Source organism: Rhagoletis pomonella, unplaced genomic scaffold (assembly GCF_013731165.1).
Source record: "Rhagoletis pomonella isolate Grant_MI unplaced genomic scaffold, Rhpom_1.0 Rhpom_scaffold_00003, whole genome shotgun sequence".
Classification (NCBI taxonomy): Eukaryota; Metazoa; Arthropoda; class Insecta; order Diptera; family Tephritidae; genus Rhagoletis; species Rhagoletis pomonella.
The window spans coordinates 91,126,231-91,143,358 of NW_023458557.1; the positions used below are offsets into that span (position 1 = coordinate 91,126,231).

The 17,128-nt window shown below is 34.6% G+C and overlaps 1 protein-coding gene across 2 annotated transcripts in view; it reads right to left on the minus strand.

The window, feature by feature from the left end:
- Nucleotides 1-15,981, minus strand: part of LOC118735765 — a 29,453-nt gene extending 13,472 nt beyond the window's left edge. Inside the window, exons 1-5 of one of the 2 annotated variants that reach the window (XM_036465712.1) lie at nucleotides 15,963-15,981; nucleotides 15,415-15,471; nucleotides 14,227-14,626; nucleotides 14,053-14,142; nucleotides 13,712-13,993 (exon numbers count right to left, since the gene is read on the minus strand). In XM_036465712.1, the coding sequence (XP_036321605.1) occupies nucleotides 13,712-13,993; nucleotides 14,053-14,130 (360 nt within the window). In that variant the 5' untranslated portion in view covers nucleotides 14,131-14,142; nucleotides 14,227-14,626; nucleotides 15,415-15,471; nucleotides 15,963-15,981. Of the gene's footprint in view, nucleotides 1-405; nucleotides 499-13,711; nucleotides 13,994-14,052; nucleotides 14,143-14,226; nucleotides 14,627-15,414; nucleotides 15,472-15,962 lie in introns of those variants that run through there. The other variant, XM_036465713.1, reaches the window with a different exon arrangement.
- Nucleotides 15,982-17,128: the final 1,147 nt, after the last annotated feature.

A 17,128-nucleotide genomic window follows, 5' to 3' on the forward strand; every position in this document is an offset into this window, starting at 1 on the left:
TTTTTGAACCAAACTGAAGAGTAGCACAACAAAAATTATGAGTATGTATATTAAAAATGTACCCCCTATTGTAAATACTGCTTTCAGGTATTTTTTCCGCACACCGAGAACATGAAATTTCGATTACATATATATTTTTACTAAAAAGTAAATTGCAGCAACATTTTATTAATTTAGCAGCACATTATAGGAATGCAACACTTCTTTAGTAGTCAATACACACCAACACGCCTAACCTTTAGGCTGAGAAGTTTGTAGACACAAAATCGAATTTAAATATCAATCGATGACTTTTATTGAGCATTCGTACTATGTACTTATACATACTTTATTACAAATATTTGGGAAATATTTTAAGCCGGTTAATAGGTATATGAACATAGGTATGATATACATATAACTCACCGATACTATTCATAGCACTGTTAGCACTGCTGCACTCACGGAAATAAATTTTGAACTAATGAATTCTGTTTCACTGTGTTTGCTTTGAACTTACGCATCGTAGCAGAAACCGAATGAAGTGTCGCAAGTAGGCGACCAAGTCAACTGTGCACAATGTAGGCCAGTGGTGCACACAGGAGTCTCCGGGATCTACTCACCTTTCACATACATACAAGTCGTGTGTGTATGCGACCACCCATTGTACTGATTTCAAATTGGCCGGGATGAGCCGGGTATAGGGAAGTTCTTTTAAAGTTTTGCGGGCGGGACGGAACCAAAATCCTTTCCCGACACTCCCGATAAAACCTGCATTCTTTGGAAATTCAGAAAATCTTCCTTAAAACGTTTAATGAAATAAGTTCTTTTTATGTTTTTTTTTTTTAGACGAAAACGAACAGCAAACCATAACAAAAATTTTTTTTTAATTAGTCATAGATTTCGGGACCCGCGGGACAATTTAGAAAAACGTAAAATGTAGAAATTTAATTTCGGGATGGGCTGGATCGAGATTGAATATTTAGTCCCGTGCCCATCTCTAGTTGCGACGCTACCAGCGAGTTAGTTTGCTTGGGCTAGTGTACGCATGCTAAGACAAAAATGTTGTGCTGGTATTAGTAGCTCTGTCGACGCTGTGCACCACTGATGTATGCTTATCACAAACTCCAGAGGGTGGTTCTCACGAGCAAATACTCTTTTTATACCCGAGCGCACTTGTGCACAAGGGTATTATAACTTTGTTCACATAACGGTTGTTTGTAACAGGCAAAACGAATCGAGATAGATATAGACAAATGTATACATAAATGCTCAGAATGAAAAGAGAAATCGATTAAGCGGTGACTGTCTGTCCGTCCGTCCGTTCGTCCGTCCGTCCGTCTGTGCACACGATAACTCGAGTAAAAACTTAGATATCGTAACGAAACTTGGTACGTGGACTTTTTCTGGGCGTAGGACGGATAGTATTGAAAATGGGCGAAATCGGACAATAACCACGCCTACCTCCCATATAACGGTAAATTTCAGAAATGCGAAAACTGCGATATTTTAGTAACTACTGAAGATAATTGACTCAAAATTGATATTCACAATGAGTTTTAGACGAAAAATAAGAATATTTGGCAAATGGGCGTAGCCACGCCCACTTATGGTTACATGTGTATATCTTGGTAACCGCTGCACCAATTTCTTCCAAACTTGGCACAGTTGTTGGTCCTGGTACAGGATACCAAATGGCCGAAATTTTTTAAAATCGGACAATAACCACGCCCACATCCGATGTAACGGTAATTTAGAAGAATACGAAATCTTCGATAAATCAGTAAATATTAAAGCTAATTTGTTCAAAATTGATGTTTGGAACAATTCTTTACCAGGAAATACGTTTATGATAAAATTTTGGAAAATGTTGAAAATTATTGAAATCGGACTAAAATTACGGCCGCTTTTCATATAACGGTAAATTTCAGAAATGTCCGAAATTTCAATATTTCGAAATTTAAGGACGCTAATTTGCTTAAAATTTATACACCCCGGCTTATCATGTAGCGGTAGCTTTCGGAAAGGTGGAAAACGTATATTTAATACTTGCGCCGGGTATTTAATGTTCGGCTCCGCCCGAACTTAGACTTTCTTGCTTGTTTTTTATAAGCCTCTTATTTAACTTGGTCATCCCGCGCAAATCGCGGAAATTTCCAATCGATTTTAAACTGACTTCCCGACAAGTTAGAGACTGGAAATTTTCAGCATAGTTCCAATCACGATGACAATGCAATTTAAAATGTAAATGAATTCTCCATATGGTGCAGGGGTCTTGATTCAAAGGCGGTCAAAAAATAGTAAGATTTATGGCTAACAGAGCGTAATTTGCCAAAGAACGTAAAACCACTATAAAATTAATAAAGCTGCCGGAGCGCCGCGGCGGTAGTGTAGCAAAGCTATTCCTAGTCTAGATATGAACCTCGTTGTAGGCATCATATCAAGGAGATACAATTAAAAGACTCCAGATGTCGCCCCGCCAGAAGAAGTTAAATATTGCGCCTAAATATATGCCATGCTAGAGCGGAAATGGACGACACGCCATTTCTTTAAAGAAAATTAACTGCTGCTATATGTACATATGTATGTTTATACAAAACGTAAGCAAACAACATTGTGCTTGCCAAGTCTTCTGTTCTCTTTCATTGCAAGTTGAATTATTTTAATATCTGTTGCAAAATTTTGTACATAAAATAAAATAACGCTTTTTAATATACAACGCTTTTATAAATGGACTAAAAATTATAAAATAAAATAATGTAAAAAAAATATATTTTTTAAAAACAAGCTTTTATTTAAGCTGTACAATCAAAGGAATAAAATGAAGTAGTGTAACAAAAGATTTTTTAGCATGAAGATTTTGTCAAAACTGCACTAAAATGAATAGAATAAAATAAAATAAGTTAAGGTCTCGTTAAAGTTACTCAAAGCCATTTAGTGAAAGGAGTTATTCAAACTCTAATGAAAATTACTAACAATTTGTAGATACTAATGTATTTCGTTTTTAAAAAAGCTTGTCGGCGAATTCAGCGTACATGCATAATTGGTTAGGTATGTATGTATATGTATGTATGCAGATATTTAAATGTCGCTTTACATGCTAAAATCTTTTTACTAATTTTGTATTAAAATATGGCTTATATGTTAGTAAACCCCATTTAAATCTAAGAATGAAAGTGTACGAAAATTAAGAAAAATCTGCAAAGTTTCAGCAAAATCGCGAACTCTTTAATACGAATTTCTAAAAACAATTCAGGTATGCAGTTTTATAGCCGATTAAGTTTTAGTATAATAAGGTGCAAATTTCAAATGTCTAACAAATCGCGTTGATTTTTGAGCATTTTTTTTGCTGACTATCCAACGCATTTTTTCCATATAAGAAATTTTCCGGATTTATTTTTATATGAAAGAAATGCGATGTATATATGTACATACATTTTATACGGTTGACGGTCGCTTATCTGCATAAACCGTCTTTATTTGCATTAACTCATGCATTATCATCTTTCAAATGTGATCAAGCGGCTGAACAAATACATACAAATTTCGTGCACATAAAAGCTATGGAGGTTTCCACCGTAAGAGTGGTATATTTGAAAATTAGAGTTCTACCTTTATGCTAAGTAATACTTGTTTTACCCCCTAATCGATGGGACCATTTTCCTAAAGTTATCCCCCCATTATTCACTCAAAGTTGTGTTCGGAACACGGTATGATTTACATATGTAGAAACTGAATCCGGTCTAATCGCTTACGCTTCACGCCAGATTTGCTTCGAATTTCATTTTTTTATATATATTTAAATTGGATTTCATTATTGTTAACGAAAACGGCAACTGTGAAAAAACATCAACCAATACCAAGGCACAATGAATAGGTAGTATCATTAGAGCAGCTGATTTGATTTTTTTTTTTTTTCAAATTATTTGGTCTCGAAAATGTCAAATATTTTTAATTTATTCTCACAAAAATTCTAAATTGTTAAAATCTATTTGCACGAGAAACCTTTTTCCATACAAAACAAGCGATTGAAGCTTTTGGAACGTTCGCCCAGCTCAGCAGCACCACGGCTGATTACTGGGCCTTGCAAAGGATAGATCAATGCTTCGAAAGGCAAACAAATATACGCCGCGATTTTCGACCTCAAAAAAGATTTTTTTGTTGTTGTTTTTTCTTTTGAATTCATTAGACTGACTTATAGCCCAATTCTGTATCGGTGACAAAATTTTTTTTACTGACAAATTTAAACTTTTTCATATACATAGTTTTCCGTAATAAAAATAGCCGTTGTTAGTAGCTGAATATTTGTCAGCCAGAATACCATAATATCTGAAATCATTTAATTTTGAACTTTTGGCACAGTGTGCGTTGGTGAGCGCACCGCAAGAAGCAACCCATTGAGAAATTGGGTGAATAGCAACAAGCTTTTACTTAACTTGCTTCAAAAAAGGAGGCGTGGGCGAAAAATCTTGATGTGAACAAAAAATTCAAATAAATAAAAATAAAAATATCCATTGTCTTTCGTAAGACAATTAACAATTATTAATTCTTTAAACCTCTTTTCTGTCTTTCAAAAGACTAACTAAAGATCTGCGAGGAGATCTTATCGTGTTAAAAATACCGAGTTAATTGCTTCGGTAGTTTGCTTCTAGTTAATATAGTTAATTTACTGAAGGGAAGAAGATTTACCGAAAATCAAGTGTTGAATTCCGCAGCTTTTTTGACTTGAATACGAGTAGTGATAAAAAAGTTTCAGTGTATAAAGTTTGTAAAAAAAGTTTATAAAGGTTATCATTTGAGTGAATAAAAATAGTTTTACTTGCTATTATTTATACTCGTTTATTTTACTTCGTTGCCTTTTCATCATATATTTCCTCTGCACCATAATTAAATTTTCTAGCTCACCTTTTCAACAAAAAAAATTGCATAAATAACTCCGCTTGGCCTTTATTTTCGTTAGCGATTCCATTTCTCACAGTCATTAACCGCAAGCTCCCTCACATAAAACGTTTTCACAGTGATATATCACAAAAAGTAAAAAATAAATGGTTCAGACAGAAAAAGTTACAATGTGTTTAATGTGGACCAATTATTTTCCGTCTCTTTTGTATAGTTTCCGGCAGGCTCTTCCTAAACTCTGTATTTGTCAATGATATTGCTTCTTTTTTTTATAACAATATAGACTAAAAATTAAAAAAAAAATCAAATAATAAAGAAAACAAAAATAAGTTCCTAAAAACTGAACGAAATTTAAAAAAAAAATATTTCTTTTTAATATAATATAATGTAGATTAAATATGAACAAGAAAAAATTAATTAATTATTAATTAAATTAAGGGAAAATAAGTTTCTAAAAACTAAATGAAATTAAAACAATAAAATCTAAAATATACAATAACTTAAAATTAAATGAAACTAAAAGTATGTTCACATATAAATATTATCTCAATCAAAGCACGATTTTTAATCACCCCGTTTACATAGGCAAATCTCAGATTATTAGCCGTCAAATTTTTTGTGCTTGTTATTCTCTCATCTCAAGGAAAGGTTATGTTTCTTCTCTGTGCCACCGTGATCACTTATTTCTGCTATATAAAGCAATTTAAATATGTTTTAACTTAATATTTTATTAAAAATACCTTTACAAACCTCTTTTCCTTGCCAGCGTCCATTTTTGTTTACTTTTACATTTGGCATTTCTCTTCTTCTTCGCAAAAATAATCGATAAAAGCAGGTTGGACACCGAAAATGTATCGGTTAAATCTGAGATTATTTTATAATTACAGATTAGCAAGGGACGAATTTTGTATGGCTAATATCTTTTTCTAATTACAGATTAGGGAGTTAAGCTCGAAAATGAAGATAATCTACTTATATGTGAACCTAGTATAAAAGAATATCGTCGTTTAAAGTACAAAACCGCGTATCGAGAAATGCAAAACCTCGTATGTGAGGTTGCCAAAATTTTATAGGATAGAGTTAAACCTATCTTATTTCAAAACGGTTCTCTGTTTTATTTACAATTATCTCTTCTTCTTATGTCTAAGTATAGATATTGTAGTATGAATGGATAAGCGCTTGGCGCCAGGAGCTTACGTTGAGCAAATATCGTTTCAGTTACGAGGTTTTGCAGAACCACGATATGCAGTTTTGTACTTTAAACGATGATATGTACATATATATTTCTGTCTTTATTTAAAAAAGAAATAAAGAAAATTAAAAAAAAATAAGTTCTAATTAAATTAAATAAAAAAATATATATATTTTTCATATTAAAATAACTGACCACAATGAAATTTTTTCTAAGCTTGGGGCTGGCCATTTCTATAAGAAATTTGGTAGCTAAATTCGAATCTGAACTCAGAATTACTCTACCAGCTCAAGTTTTTTAAATATCCTAACCTAAACCCAGAAAAAATTAAAAGTTTAAAATTGGTTACGTAGGGTAATATAATCTAAACATTATTTAAAAAACTTATTGAAAAAGAAAAAAATTAAATTAAAGAAATAAATTTAAAAAATACAAGTTTCCCAAAATTAATAATACTAATAATAGATTGGCGCTTACACAATATTTTAGTGTTTAGCCAAGCTTCTCCTCTGATTTGCGGCATGCGCCAACATTTTCATGGCAGAATACGCTCGAAGGTTTGCCATTGCCTGCGAGGGGCGGCCGCTATTAGAAAAAAAATTCTTTTTTTATGTTGGTCGGAAAGTGGGCTTGAACTCAGGCCCTGCGTAATGGTAGCGAGCACTGCTAACTACTACACCACAGCGCACAGTGGTTCAAAATTTCCATTATGTGTTCAGAATTCACTGGAGACCAGTTGAGCCCGATTTTTGAATTTTTGTTTGTATTAATGTCTTTTTTTTTTATTTAATTAAAAAATATATATTTAATATTTTTATTGAGCTTTTGTACCGCGATTGTTTATTAGGAAAAATTGAAAAAGCAACAAGTCGTAAGCGGTATAAGTTATAGCAGCTATTTCGGAGATCACCACATCTCCTCATCAGACTTATTTTTTCTAGACTTCAGCAGGGATCGAACCTGCGTAATCGATGTTCAAAGTCAGAAGCGTTAACCACTGAGCTATGTACATTCCGTAAACTCTTGTTGCTAATTCATTTTCCTTATTCACCAACTACTATGAAGTGCAGCTGATATATATATGTATATACTAGCTTTTAGCCGCGGGTTTCACCGCACGTGAGCAGGAATTAAATAGGTCATGTGACTTGTGGTTCCGAAGTTATGGCTGATAAAAAATTCCAAGCCTATGTTAAGTGCTACGCCCCCTTTTACAAACTCATTTACATATACATACCTTACAATAAGCACCTACGATAGATATGTATGTCTACATACCAAATTTCCAGCTCATGGGACTTATAATAGTTCCGAAGTTATGACTGTCTAAAAATTCCACGCCTATCTTATCTGCCACGCCCCCTTTTACAAAATCATTTATATATACCTTAAGATAAGCATCTACCTTAGATATGTTTGCATACCTAATTTCAAGTTCATGTGACTTACGGTTCCCAACATGAAAATTTTAGTTAGTATGGGAGGTGCCACGCCCTCTTTTCCTATACTGTCCATATTTTTTCTATGCCTATAACCCTCCCGGGGTAAAAGCAAATAAGTGTGCAAAGTTTCATGCGATTCCGTGCCGCGGTTCAGAAGTTATAAGGTATTAAACAAACAAACATTCACATTTATATATATATAGATAGATTAAATAAAATTATAGTTTGAAAAACTAAAACCTCGCTATTATAATTTCCATTCGTACTGTCATCAGGTATGTAACTTTAGAATAGAAATCGCTGCATATTTTAGGCGCATCAATATTACATAGTTACATGCCGAGCTAATAAAAGGGAGGTAAAAAGAATTTCCCTACCCGAGAATGTGAAATTCGGATCTCGGCAGCTGGTTCAAAACCTCCCTATCTCAGAAAACTTTTCCAGAACGCCCTATCTCAGAATTTCGTTCAAAAACGAGATATCTCATCTGAAAATACATAATTTGAAAATCAGCCTCATTGCGTAAGTCGTAAATTAGGCTGAATTGTACGACTCGACAACATTAGCATTGTCTACTGTCGTGCTGAAATAAGTAAACGACGAAAATTGTCGAAAACTATGCAGTGCTGCCAAGTTCTTCCGTTTTAATACACTAGTCGAGTGGAAATTTTAGGCAATGACGCTAAATTTTCGATACGATTCGACTCTCGAAAAACGACTTGCATTCGGCACGACTCTCGCAATGAGGCTGAATATGTGAATCGGTATCTGAGATAAGTCGTTTCTGAACATATATGTAATACTCCTATATTGGCAGTAATGAGCTAGTACCGTCCGAAAACACTACAGTACAGATATATCAATAAACACGTACGAAAGAATAGGAACACACACGTTTATAAATAAACATGTACACAACACATATACAAAAACGGCACTCAAGTACACAATACATTGACAAAAACGGTACTAGACTGTCTCGCTTTGATTTCGGAATGCTTACACATTGAGAAGTTAGCTTACTGCCAATATAGAAGTATTACATATATGTTTCTGAAGCGAATTTTGAAATAGGGCGTTCTTCAATTAAATTCTAAAGTAGGGCGTTATTGAAAAGTTTTCTGTATTTCGCATTTTTTTATTTTTGTCTTTTAAGACAATCGCCTCGACTTAGTCACTGAACCGAAGCATTTTAAGCAGCAGCAGGTGATTTAAATCAACCATACTTTTGCCTTTTGCAAAAACAATATTTATTTATTTATATGCATTCATTTACGCCAATCGGCTGTACACTCGTACATCGTTATAACTAATATAATTAACTACGTATACATAAGTGAAACGTAAAAATTTAATTGAAATGCCTTAAATTTGTACGAAAGGCTAATACCGAACCCCCAATTTAATGTACATTCTCTATCTTTTTCATTAAATTTTTTCATATTTCTGAGAATGGAACATACTGTCGCTGAAAGTTCATTTCGGTCTTTAAATTACTTGCAACTCATAAGGCATTTATCTATAGTTCCGAACAGGATCTATCAACAGACGAAAAAAGTAAGTTGAAGTTGAGTTAACAACTCAAAGGCGTTCAGAACTTTTCTCAGTGGCCCTCCAAGAGAGAAAAACACAAAAACCCCATGGAAGAAATGTTCTGAACTAAAACAATGAATCCGCCTTGAGAGACGTAATTCAAACTGACCATTTGAAAACACCTTTACATACGTACCCTTGGTTGAAGCTGATTGTGCAAGGATGCTTGGTGTTATTGGTTAGATACCAAAAGGCCCCACACCCGAGTGCCGTCAGACGAAAGATGTTACATTTTTTTTTTTTTTTGTATGCTTCCCTACTTAAAATAGTCTAAAATGAGATAAATTTTAAAATTAAAGTCGCTTATCCATCTACATATATATATAATACGCGAAGGCATTTTGTGTTTCGCATAAAATATATGCGAGCAGTTGAACCACATCTCGAGCTCATTAAGTACCGCCGCCGAAGAAGTAGTCGGATTTCAGCGAGCCCGAAAGAACAACTGGTACGATGAGGAGTGTCAGGAAGCTGTAGAGAAAAAAGATGCCGCCTACATGGCCACGCTGCGATCGGGCTCAACGCGCGTTATGTGGGGCCGCTATAGGGATCTGAAGAGGGAAGCGAGACGTTTTATGCCACAATAAGAAGAGAGAGGCCAATGGCCCTATTCTGTATGGCAATTGGTGTCTAGTTGCTGGTCTAGTAGCCGTGGCTACCAGTATCGTACTTTGTATTATGTATAGCGATTAATCTCAACACAAGGCTTAAAATCATCCACATTTTTAGGCAGAACATTTGTTTACAATTTTCACATAACTCCAATAAATTTTTAAAAAGTTAATCATAAAATATTGTTTTAAATATATCTGTGCCTTAAATTTTTAATATTTCAAAAATCCGCATATTCATATTTCCTAAAGTATTATGCAATGAAAAAATAACTTAGTCTATTTTTTTACATAAATCAATCTGTAGGATTTTCTCTAATTAATGAAAATATTTTTTTCACCATGATTATATTCTCTAACTAATGTTATGCTTGTTTTAGCATCAATTGCGTTGAATCTGTACGATCCACTAGCACCACAATATAACACTAGCACCTATATTTCCCGATCTAATTTTTGAGTTGTGCCTCTTTTGACGACGGTGTGCGATATGTATACCCAATAAAAATATGAATTGGAAAATCTACCACATCTTATTCAAATCTACCACATTTTTTGTCGATTCTACCACACTAAAATAAAAAGGGGTTTGCACACTGGTATTAATCGAAATTTTGAAAAGCTTGAAGCAAGATGGCGTAGAACCCTCTAAAAAAAATCGACTTTTTTCACTCTCTTGTTCTTACGTGATCTTGTGTCTTTCGTTCATGTACAAACATATGGGGCCAAACGAAATGTTTTTAAGAAGGTAATAGTTTGCAAATATTTTGAACAAGGTTGCCAACTGCTTGAAATGTCGAATTTAGTTAACTTATACACAAATTATATGAAACATTAAAATATGAATGTCAAACGAAAGTGTGTTAAGAAATCTTATTTTCAACGCAAAGACTATTTTTAATATATAAATACGGAAGTAAAACGAAAGAGTGTTAAGAAATATTTAGTCTGAACATTTGGAACGTTTGAGAAGGGCTGCCACCTATTAAAAAAGTTACATTCAAATTATTCAATAAGTTCGGCGAATTATTAAAGGACGGGTTTGAAAACTCTTTATTTCTGACCTTTATTTAGAAGGGTTACAACGTGTTTGAACAATCAAATTCAAATGAGTTCATCTGCTATTGAAACACACGTGTATCACAATGTCAGGCGAAAGAGATTTAAGAGACTAAAGTCTGTTTGAAAAGTCGAATTTAATTATCGTATACACAAGTTTTCGGAAATATTTAGATATGGGTGTGAATCGAAAGAAATTAATGAAAGCTTTAGTTTGAAAATATCTTTAATTAGGCTGGTCACCTTTTCGAAAAAAAAAACCAATCTAAAAGTGTAGGTACAGTATCGGTCATATCTATAGCACGCCATTTCAAAGTGATATTGTGTGCCACTTATGTTTATTTATTTATTTTTAAGAATTTTCAATTAAAATATAGTTCATTCTCAGACAAACCCCATATAAACCCAAGTTTAATAATTTGTAGAAAACTACAAAAAATTGCAACAAATTTTCTCCTGAACTTCAAACTGTTTTCTCGGAACTATTAGAATTTTTTGAGTGCACAGTTTTTTAGCCCCTTGAATTTTAGTCTGATAATGTGTAAGTTTCAAGTGGCTAAAAGTTACCGTAGATTTTTTAGAATTTTTATATATGGAAGCCAATGCGACAAAAAAATTCTAAAAAATTATTCGTAGTCACTTGAAATATGCATATTTAGTCTGTTCCTTTGAACTTCGGACTAAAACCTGTGGAACTGTCAAACTACAATTTTACTCTCTCAAGTGAGAGTAAAAGGAGAACAGATGCAGAAGTGCACGGGAACGCAAAAAGCACTATTTCCTGTAAAAACGTCAGCCGGCTTGTTTACGTGTCATTGGTGCAACACGGATTTGGCTGAAATATCACTAAATAATTATTAAAATCGATAAATATTCAAATATTTCGTTGTTTACTTCCATTTTTTTTACAAATATAAGGTTCTTTGCTTTCACCGCTTTCTGTTTTTGTTTGTACATGCAAATCAGCTGATCGTTTGACACTTTTCATGAACTTACAGGAAAAACAACTCCGGACTAAATCCTGTAACTTCTGACTAGGAACAGTTGCTCAGTTACTCTTTCAAAAGTGTTCCCACTTACAGGTTTTATGTCAATAGGAACGACTGCTATTGGAACAGACTAATTATCAGACTAAAATTGAAGGGGCTAAGAAACTGTGTACTCAAAAAAATTCTAACACTTCCGAGAAAAAGCACTTTTTTGTAGTTTTCTACAAATTATTAAACTTGGGTTTATATGGGGTTTGTCTGAGAATGAACTATATTTTAATTGAAAATTCTTAAAAATAAATAATTAAACATAAGTGGCACACAATATCACTATAGATACGCTGCAGCAATAAGGCGGGCAGTTTTCCGTAAAGGACCAGCACTTCACTGGTTAAAATTTGACTGGTCAGAATTGGACATTTGCTTGCATCGAAAATGTCAGCTTTCGACCGGTCCCCAAGGAATCGGTCTAGAGATAGACGAAAAGTACAGTTTGGCAGTGACAGGGTGGTGTTGTCTTGCGATTCAATAAAAAAAAATTTAAAGACCACCACCTGTATATGTCGCAGTCGCTTGGTCTGGCCTTTATTCAAAGTGAACATGTGTGGCTGTAGCTCAGTCCGCAGAGATGCTTGCCACTATTTGTTAGCTTTCAGGAGGGTCCGGGTTCAAATGCCATCTGAGGCAACATGGGTATAAAATTAGGATTTTTTTCCGAAATATGAAAAAACATCTGTGAAGTGCAGAACGCAATCTTACTCCAACGAAAAAAATCTCCAAAATTGGACTAGTCTAGGACTATCTTACGGTCAGTGTTGATTGGACCGGTCCTTTTCCAATGGCACGCCATTGCTAAAAATTGCAGTTGAAACCATTGGCAGGGGAATTATGAGGGACTAGTGCTGGTAACAATAGGGACTATCTGAGGGCTAACCTAGGGTGAGTCGGAATTGCTGCAGGGTATGACCGATGCTGTATATGGATGTGTATTATACGGGAAGGTATTTTGTGTGATAGTTATTCGATTTTCAGCGTTCTTTAGAATTTCAAAAATGAGAGGTCAAAATAAAGATGTAGATGTGCGATAAAGTTTTTACTTAAGATCTTTTATATCGGTAAAGGGTGATTTGAGATTTGATGAAATTAAAAACCTACACTATGCGAGACCTCTCTTCACTATAAAACGGCTACACGGATTTAGATGAAATATGACGCTTTGATCGCTTAAACTGTGACCAATATTTGAAATATTTTTTAGTTTTTTAAATTCAATTTTGGGCGTTTTTGGGCTGAACGAGAGCGTATTCGAACGAAAAAACCATGCAACAAATATCGATTTGAGGTACGTGGCTTGGTGCCACCCCTGGCTGCATCGATTTTTCGATTGTTTCGAACCAGTTTTAAATTCGTCCACTTAGATATAAATTTATAATGAAAAGTTTTTGTGATTATTTTGAGGAACTTAACAAATGGAACTTAACAAATTTGAGTACCACTGAATGTGAACGGTTAGAAATACAATAAGTAGCTCAATCTTTAAGAAAACGAAGCATGTTTATTGTTTTGCTTCTTGCATCAAAATATAATTTTTTAGAAAGTGGACTTAGCAAGCGATAGGTAGTTTTAAAAAGGGAAATAAAAGAGTTTAGTAAAACAATTACATTTCCGATAGATTCGTTTTTGGCGATAAAGCTGTTGTACTGAACTAGTAATTTGGTTCACTACATCTTTTCCAACAGTACTTTCGAAAGTATCAATTTAATTTTAGAGTGTCAATTTGATTTTAGAAAATTGTTTATACACGAAGATTAAAGCCTAACCTTCTGAAAGCTCTGGTTCACCTAGAGTTGACGTGGTATTTTTATATTAAAAACGTGTGTATTAGGGCTGGGATTATCAGCAAACTGCACGTATTTATAAAATAGAAATATGTATGTGCTTAATTACCTTTAATTCCTGCTCTAAAATCTGTTCCTTTAATTTGTGTTCTTTTAATTTCCATTTATGCTTCTCCAATTCCCATTGATGCCTCTCAACATCATGTTTATGTCTCTCTGCATCCCATCTGTGCTTTTCTGCAGCTCGCAGTTCCTCATTTTCCCAAAATAAGCGCTCTGTGTTAGTCGAGGACTCTTTATTTGTCCTGAAATAACTTGGAGAATATGATATCACGTTTTCATTTGGTATTGACTTTTCTGAACTCGAGTAAAACCATTGGTTAGGGTGCTCCTAAAAGTTTTTTTTGTACTTATTATTTGTTCTTTTATACAACGGTGTAAACAACTTACAGTATCTCTAGATTCAGTATCTTGCAGCCGTTCATCCTCTATGATACCATTTTTTAGCTGCTTCAGTTTCCGTACCATATGTATTTATAGCTACCATAAAGAAATAAAAAATAACAAGTAAAATCTCTACCCCTCGAATATTATCTTTTCATCCCTTTTGAGCATTTCAATTACCATTACTATCAGCACTTGTTTTGCTGTCCGTTGCCAAGCCTAATATTTCGGCTACCCTATCCAAATGTTTCTTTCGTTCCAATTGCTTTTGATCACGTTTCAAAACTACATATTTTTCTCGCAGATTTTTTGCGCCTCTTCTCAAGCCAAACTTCCTGGTGAACTCCAAATCTATTTCATCCCATGCCTTGCGCTTTGTCACCCAGGTAAATGAGTCCGATAAGTTAGATTCAACTACATTTGATTTCTGCTTTACCAAGGTAAGCAAAAAGTGTTCTTCAGCAGGCGTATAATTAGGTAGCCTAACTCGAATTTTACTATCGCTCATTTTAAATATGGATCATGGAATTCCACTAGACTAACACAATCGGCATATATTTTACATGGTCGTCATAAAAATCTGTGGGTTACATAATATAAAAATAGAGAACTGTTTGGTAATTCAAATTTAGGGAAGACTTAATAGTTTAAAAGCATTTACGTTTCCTAATTATGGTTTTATCCCAAAACAGATTTAAATTAGTAATAGCTTCCCAAATCGGCTGAAATACCTCTTGCAGATAGAATCAATACATTTTCCCAAATGTTTAGGTCAACAAGCCTCAGCTTATTTCTATCACCAAAAATGGCTAAACTAAGTTGAGTTGGGAGATATCTGTCCACACACACAGCGTATTCGTGACTAAGACCAAACCTGGACTTTAGTCAAAAGTAGTCTTAGGGCTGGGTTTTCCGAATCAACTTAGTTTAGCCATTTTTTGGACTTAATAATAAGTTGAGTTGGAGAAACCAGCCCTAAGTGTTTGTACATTTTTTTTTTTTTGTATCGGGTCACCCATTTGGAGAAAAACCCGAAATCATTGAACAAATAAGGAAGCAGTACCCAAGATTTTCCCCAAGGAATCTTCTTTATCCAAAATCTAAGCTTCGAAGGATGGTTGTGTAAAAAAATCTTTGCAAAAATAATCGGGATAGCATAGCCAGAATGGATCTGGTCCGACTTTTTTTTGGGAGTGCGACCGAATGTTACAAGTTGGGAAACGCCGTTATGCGTTGCCACAGGCAAGGCGACAAATGAATCTACACAATCACAAAACCCTCACCTGACGTTAACATGAATGCATATAAACTCTTCTTGATTGTGCGATGGCGTCCAACGCAATAACTTAAAAGAAAACGTATAATTACCTTAAATAATTTCCGCTAATTTGACGAAATTCACGCAATTTCTTCAGGGAAGTGCAGCTAGAGATGTGAGGAAAGAATTATTGCAATGAAAACATCGATTTCATGTTGTAAAAGTGAAAGTACATAAGGCCCGTTTACATACAACTTTGGCGTTGCGTTGGCGTTGGCGTCGCTTCGACAGCTGACTATGAATACATGCATTTATATGAAAGTCTCCATATAACCAAAGTTGGGCAACGCCAACGCCAACACAACGCAGAAAGATGGCCAACTCTCAACTTTTCGCGTGCGTCGTTCGTCAGCTGTTCTAAATAATCAAAATTATGTGATTTAATTTTCATTTTTAATTAAATCCGGGCAAGAAATATAGTTTTTAATGCAATTATTGATGTAAATTTTTTATTTATCTGCCGCTAGTGTGTTAATTTAGTGACCAAAGTATTCTCTGCTACGCGTTCATTGTAGCAAGCACGGGCGTTACTCGCGCTGCTGTCAAAGCGACGCCAGCGCCAACGCAACGCCAAAGTTGTATGTGGACGGGCCTATACCATTGCGACAGCGTAAAGGCCCCGCCAGATGGAAATTCTTTACTACGTCACAGGGATGATTTTGACTGACAAGACGCACATAACATGGCGAGGCGGCACAATGAAAACGTTGCCGCAAACAAAACGGCTCATATATTGGCCAAAAGTTAGCTGGTTTGAATTCGTTTCATACATTGTTGTTTTGCCGCATTCACGCGCGTCAAAAGTTGAGAGTTGGGCGATTTTTATCAGTTGCAGCAATGCATGCGTTGCCAATGCGGCGTCTTCTATTCAAAATCACAGAGTTAACTTCGATGTCAGTCAAAAGCATCCCTGTGACGCAGAAAATAGATTCTTTTTGGCGAGGCCTTAACCCCACCGTCAACATCACCGTCAACGATGATTATGCGTCAAGTTACACACAATTCGTTTGACATTGCGCCCGAAAAATCATTAACTTGCTGATACTCTTTGCAAAATTTGCATCTTACTTTTTCACTTCCTCCATTAGGTTCTCCTCCATTATTTTGTACATTTCGTGTTTCCATAAATATTAAAATTTTCACAAACTGGAAATATTTACGTTCAAACATGTAAACAAAACAATGGCTGCGTTTCTTTATACATTCCGGTTAATCCCATTTCAAAGCCGGAATAAACAGAATGCGGGGTGGAAAAATTTGCTATGGTGTACAAATAAATTGAATTTTGCTGCGCCAAATGCAGAGTAAAATTTTGACAGTTGAAAAACCAAACAAACGCTCGTGCGAAAGCTTTATTTTTGTGCGTTGCTGAAATGCTTAAAATTTATATTTATTTTATAATTTGCAAGTAACGTACGCTTTTTTTATGCTGTTTCAGCTTTCATTTTCATGTTCACTCGTTATTACCGCCAAGCAATATTATGTGTATACATGGTTATAAGCTGTCAAATTTTTACCTAGCCCCATGAGCTAGGTAAAATTTTGACGTTCGTATTCACCACGAGAAGTGTCAAATTTTTACTTTGATCCGTCAAAATTTTCTATTTTCTATCAATTGGCACAGGGCCTAAGTAAACAAAAAAGTTTATTCCAAATGTTCAGAATGAATAAAGAAATGACAGCCAATGGATAGTTGTCATTCGACGCAATCGCATAAGCAAAATTAAGAGTACTGCCAATATAGGAGTATTACATATATGATAC